Raw genomic sequence first — 6,191 nt, 5'->3', positions numbered from 1 at the left:
ATGAAACCCAGGTTATCCTTCCAGCAATTGCATAGCAGTTTGCAAAAATCCAAACAAGTGATTAGGCCCTTTTCCATTGTCTTATATACTTTCTAGCATTTTTACACTTGCTATTAAAAGTGTCCATGCCCAAGGCTATGATAGCTATTAAAAGTGGTGCATAATCATGGCCCATGCATTGTGTCCACACATATACATGTAGTATGCCTCGTGGAAACCATATTACAATAATATTTTTTATTAGTGTGTAATTAAGCCACCTCAAGAAGTGGTATACCGTATATATCCCGTACATCCACATATAGATCATTTGGGCGGCCAATAGGGGCCGGCCGCCTGGGTCTCAGTGTGGCCTCTTGATGTCTGCTCGTACTGTCTGCTCGTACTATGGTGGTTCTCCCTTCCGACTGCGAAGTTCTACGCGTCTTCTACCACTCAGATTGAGGCAAAATGTGGCATCAGTGGTATCTCAAAGCCAGCAACACCAGGAGAGACAGGAGGAGTTATGGGAAGGCCTCTTCTCAAACCCCTCACAGTGGTCGTACAACAACAACAACAGGCGAAGCGAGCTCCTTCAATCTCTGTGCCAGAAAGAGCAGCTCGAAAAGGCCATGGATGCCCTGTTCCTTATGTACACAGTCCCTCCCACTGATGTCTACTTGGCACTCTTGAAGGCCTGCACCATCAGAAAATCCCTGACTCAGTCCATGCTTGTCTATGCCCATATTGCCTTACATGTATCAGAGCTCACTGGCTTGCTTGGTGACTTCTTAGTGGTTACTCTAGCAAAGTGTGGTGCCATAGATGATGCATACCGCACATCTCGTGCATTGCCTTGCCGTACTGTCTTTTCATGGACCGCCATGATCTCTGCCTGTGTAGACCGTGGCAGAGCGCATGATGCACTCCAAATGCATGAACTCATGCAGGACGATGATGTGGAGCCAAACCAATATACCTTTGCTAGCCTTTTCAAAGCTTGTGGCAGCATACATGATCTCAAAATGGGTAAGAAACTACATGATGATGCCCGCAAGAAGGGCTTTGCATCAGTTGGTTTTGTTGGTAACACCCTTGTGAGTATGTATGGCAAGTGCGGTGCCATTGCAGATGCAGAGGATGTATTCAGCACTTTGCCTCTACATGATGCTGTGCCATGGAATGCAATGCTCTCAGTATATGTTGAGAAAGGCCAAGCAAAGAAGGCTTTAGAGCTGTACAGGCACATGCAAGAGGATGGTGTGAATCCAGGTCCGCTAAGTCTTGTGTCCGCCCTTCAGGCATGTGGCATGCTTGGGGAGAAGGAAGAAGCCCTTGTTATGGAGGGACAATCAACCAAAGTGATGTGCCTGGAAATCGGACACGCATTACATGCTGATGCCCGCAAGAAGGGTGTCACAACTAATGTCTTCATTGGTACCACCCTTGTGAGTATGTATGGCAAGTGTGGGAGCTTAGTGGAAGCAGAGAACGTGTTCATCACAATGTCCCAGCGCACTAACGTGTCATGGAACGCTTTGCTCTCAGCCTACATTGAGCAGGGCCAAGGAGAGAAGGCTTTACAGTTGTACAGACTCATGCAAGAGGAGGGAACAGATCCAGACCAGCACACAATTGCAACTGCTCTTAAAGCATGTTACATCCTCATAGAGACTGAAGAAGCACTTGATGTAGAAGGGTCATGTTTGAAAGTGGTCTGTTTGGAGATTGGGGAGGCAATATATGATGATGCCCAGAGGAAGGGCTTTGCATCGGATGTCTATGTGGACACTGCCCTTTTGACTGTCTATGGAAAGTGTGGGGCTACCTTGGAAGCAGAGAAGGTGTTTGGTGCGCTATCCCACTGTAACGTTGTGTCCTGGACTGCGATGCTTTCAGCATATGTTGCTGGGGGCCAAGGAGTGAATGCATTGCAGTTGTACCGACACATGCAAGAGGAAGGCTTGAGTCCAGATCAGCAGGTGCTTGTGATTGCCCTTCAAGCATGTATCACGATTGATGAAAAGGAAAAAACTATTGTTGTGGGGGGGCAATCAGCCAGAACGATGTCTCTTGAAGTTGGGCAGGCATTACATGTTGATGCTCAAAGGAGGGGCTTTGCATCAGATATTTTTGTTGGGAGCACCCTTGTGAGTATGTATGGTAAGCTTGGGACTATTGAGGAAGTAGAGAGTGTGTTCAGTGAATTGTCGAAGCATAATGTTGTGTCCTGGACAGCAATTCTCGCAGCATACGTTGAGCAGGGCCAAGGAGAGAAGGCTCTGCAGTTGTACAGACTCATGCAAGAGCAAGGTGTGAGTCCAGACCAGCAGACCCTTCTTACTGCCCTTCAGGCATGTGGCACCCTTGCAGAGAAGGAAGAAAGTGGCCAATCAAACAATCTGATACCTCTAGAAATCATACAGGCATTACATAAGGATGCTTGGAGAAAGGGCTATTCTTTTGATGTCTTTATTAACAACACCCTTGTGAGTGTGTATGGCAAGTGTGGGGCTATTGTGGAGGCAGAAAACGTGTTTGGTGCATTGTCCCAGCGTAATGTGGTGTCATGGACTGCAATGGCATCAACATGTGTTGAGCGGGGAGATGGAGAGAGGGCGTTACAGTTATACAGACACATGCAAGGGGAATTATTGAGTCCAGACCAGGTGATGTTTGCAATTGCACTTTGGGCATGTGGCATCCTTAAGGAAGGTATGCTTGTGGAGGGGAAATCGACCAAAAGGATGGCTTTGGAAATCGGACAGGCCCTACATGCTGATGCTCGGAGGAAGGGCTTTGCAGCAAATGCAGAGATTGGTAATGCCCTTGTGAGTTTGTATGGCAAATGTGGGACCATTACGGAAGCAGAAAATGCCTTCAATGCATTGTCCCATCGTGATGTCATGTCCTGGAATTCTATTCTCTCAGCATATGTTGAACAGGGCCAAGGAAAGAAAGCTTTACAGTTGTACAGATACATGCAAGAGGAGGGCATGAGTCCAGATCAAGTGGGCTTCGTGACTGCCCTTCAAGCATGTGGTGCCCTTGGAGAGAATGTGGAAGCTGTTTCTACAGGGGGGCAATCATACAAAACAGTTTCTTTGGAAATCATACAGGCATTACATGCTGATGCTTGTAGGATGGGCTTCACATCAGATATCTTTACTGGTAACACCATTGTAAGTATGTATGGCAAGTGTGGAACTATTATGGAAGCAGAGGATGTGTTTTGTGCATTGCCCCATTGTGGGGTTTCATCCTGGAATGCAATGTTCTCAGCGTATGTAAAGCAGGGTCAAGGAGAGAAGGCTTTACAGTTGTACAGACAGATGCAAAATGAGCACGTGATGCCAAATGATGTCACGTCTATCTGCATTCTGCAAGCTTGCAGTGAAACAGGAAGTTTGGAGACATGTAAACAGCTCCACTTTGCAATTGCCTCTGCTGGGCATGATCTGATTTTTTCCCTAGCAGTCACTTTAATCCATGCATATGGAAGTTGTGCCAGCATGGTAGATGGGCAGGCAGTCTTTGATGGGCTTCCCTTGCCTCATCTTCCATCATGGACTGCGTGTGTTGCTGGTTATGCAGGACAAGGTAGCTCTATAGCAAGTCTGCAGACGCTTGAGAAATTGCAGCATGCAAGTATTACGCTGGATGAGCGAACGTTCACCTCAGTTCTCGCAGCTTGCAGTCATGCTGGCCTTGTTGTTGAAGGTCTGGAGTTCTTTGAATCCATAAGCAGAGATCATGGCATAATTCCGGACTTGATGCATTATGGCAGTATGGTGGACCTGCTTGGGCGTGCAGGGGACTTCAGGAGGGTAGAGAATTTGTTATGGAAAATGCCAATGCAAGCTGTTCTGTCCATGTGGTCATCCTTACTGGGCGCTTGTCGAGCGCATGGCAACCTGGAACTAGGAAAACAGGCATTTTGCAATGCAGTACAGCTCCAGCCCAAGCAGGGTGCAGCATATGTTGTGATGTCAAACATCTTTGCCGATTGTGGGCTGCAGGATTACTGCAATTGAGATCTGATCTAGTTGGATAGGTGTGTGAATGAGGCACGGCCTGAGCCATATTAGCATGAGCAGCATAATAATGCTCTTTCTAATGAAAGCCAACAAGCACCCACTTGGAAAATGCAGATGAGAGTAGAGCTTAAGGAGAAAGGGATATGCTGAGTGATGCTGCAGAAGAGGTAAAGGAGTAGCCATGCAGAGAAGATGGCCATTTCCATTCCATTGCAGCATTCTGGGCAGCAGACCTCACGCCTCTAGAATGGAGCCAAGAAGAGAGGTTACAGGTCTTGATGCTCTTGCGACTCATATGCAGTAAACCTTCTATCTCACACCACACCATGCCAGCAGAGTTTGCAGCCTTCCCCCTTCAGATGCCTAATTTTGATTGGTCATTTGCATATTGAGGGTGTGACACATACAAGACACCTCAGAGGGCAGACAGCAGTTACCATGGATTGCTTTCACATCAGCACCTGGCCTCGAAAAGAGGAGAAGATTGTTGATATGCTCAAATGATGAGGTGGATGACTTCACATGGCCTCTCCCTGAATATACAGTCACCACTAAAGTAAATTGGATTACCCCATAAAACACTTTCAAACAAAATGATCACAGATAATGACATTTGGCAAATATATATCCACTACTGGACACACTCATATGAGTACCACTTCCTCAGTGTGAGAAAATTTGAGCAAGGCTTGTTAATTCAGCCTTATATTACAGCACTCACAGTTGAGATAATCTCTCAACTGTGCCTGCAGTTCACTCCACTGTGCCATGCTGTCTCACCACCATTGACGGGTACCTTTACTCACAAGATTGTCACCCGGTTGATGTAGGTCGACACCAAACATTTTTTTCCACTTCATCAACACCAACCACTTTTTTACCAATTCTAACCACATTGTTGAGGGTTTATGACAGGCTTGTTGGCAGGCGTGGTGAAAGCTATGGCTTGTTCAGAAGCTGCATATGGTAGGCATTTGCAGAGGGTACAGCATGGTGTTTGCTAAGGTTGGCATGTTCACTTCATACCATGATATAATCAAGTTCTCTCTACAGCTACAGGGCAGCCGTGGCTGGAATTGTTTGCAAGTCGATTTGTCTGGCCAAAACCAAAGCTCAGGGCTAAATAGTATGCAGATTAGATAGAAGGGTTCTCTCAGATTAAGTTATCATCAAACATATACAAGTGAGTATCATCATTTCTAATTCTTTTGTTCACTTGCTTTACACACTGTGGGGTTGATTGGTATATTTTGCACTTAATAATTGCACTTTTTCAGTGCGTAAAGGTGGCTGGATAGAAGCCATCAGCTACTATAGAACAATGGTTGCTTTAGATGCATGTCTTGTGCATTTATTTCCAAACCGCGGGCATAACGCAGTGTTTATGATCCCGTTGCATTGTGGGTTTGCAGGTTCTGGCAGGCAACACAGTTACTGGGATATTTCAAGCTTGGATTTCACTATAACAATTGCTATGGTGTTAGCCAGAGACATCGCTTTGGTGCTAGCTAGGTACAGCTTGCAGGTTCTGGCAGGCAACACAGCTACTGGGATATTTCAAGCTTGGAGGTCACTATAACAACTGCTATGGTGTTAGCCGGAGACATAGCTTTGGTGCTAGGTAGGTACTCGCTCATGATTGAAGTTCTCATGCAATAACAGACCCATTGGCAAGAGCTTTGCATAGAAGCTACCTCACTACCCATCAGCATACTTAATTCCACTAGCAACACTTTCGTCACTGGCGATGACCGTGGTGGTATGGACTCTCATGCGATGTCGCTCTTGCAGCCATGTCATCAATGTGCCACCTTAGGCAAGCCCCATGGGGTTTTGGATAGGAATCCCAGCCGTCACAAAGGGCTCAAGAAATATATGCACTAGCATCAAGAAAGCACCCCACTCTAGGGTTTTGCTTCAACAACCATTGTAATATCCATTTATATTAGTAACAGAAAGTAGATTAGGTCTATATCTGTCTTGTCTGTTCAATGCTTTCATTCACTCTTTTGCATTTAGAGATTTGCATTAATATGTAGCTTAATTTGTATTTTTATATTAATCTCCAATTAGTTAAGCATTCTTGTAGGCAGATCTGCGCTGATTTGCAGCTTAATCTGTGTTTTTTTATAATATCCATTAAGTTAAGCTCTCACAAACACAGATTAAGTTGCA

The 6,191-nt window shown here is 45.7% G+C and overlaps 1 protein-coding gene across 2 annotated transcripts; it reads left to right on the top strand.

Annotated features, from left to right (window-relative positions):
• The first annotated feature begins 221 nt into the window (after positions 1 to 221).
• LOC147620902 (pentatricopeptide repeat-containing protein At5g39350-like) lies at positions 222 to 5,986 on the top strand. 2 transcript variants are annotated; one of them, XM_086825174.1, is made up of 4 exons: positions 228 to 4,846; positions 4,932 to 4,982; positions 5,070 to 5,199; positions 5,429 to 5,986. In XM_086825174.1, the coding sequence occupies exon 1, from the start codon at positions 360 to 362 to the stop codon at positions 4,011 to 4,013; it is 3,654 nt and encodes a 1,217-aa protein (XP_086681300.1). In that variant the 5' UTR covers positions 228 to 359; the 3' UTR covers positions 4,014 to 4,846; positions 4,932 to 4,982; positions 5,070 to 5,199; positions 5,429 to 5,986. The 2 variants fall into 2 exon arrangements, with proteins under 2 accessions (XP_086681299.1, XP_086681300.1); XM_086825173.1 differs by having other exon boundaries at positions 222 to 4,982.
• The last annotated feature ends 205 nt before the right edge of the window (positions 5,987 to 6,191 follow it).

Source organism: Cibotium barometz, chromosome 31, assembly GCF_041138505.1.
Source record: "Cibotium barometz isolate CiBa-2024 chromosome 31, ASM4113850v1, whole genome shotgun sequence".
In the NCBI taxonomy this organism is placed as follows: domain Eukaryota; kingdom Viridiplantae; phylum Streptophyta; class Polypodiopsida; order Cyatheales; family Cibotiaceae; genus Cibotium; species Cibotium barometz.
This window is presented reverse-complemented; position numbering and strand designations above follow the sequence as displayed.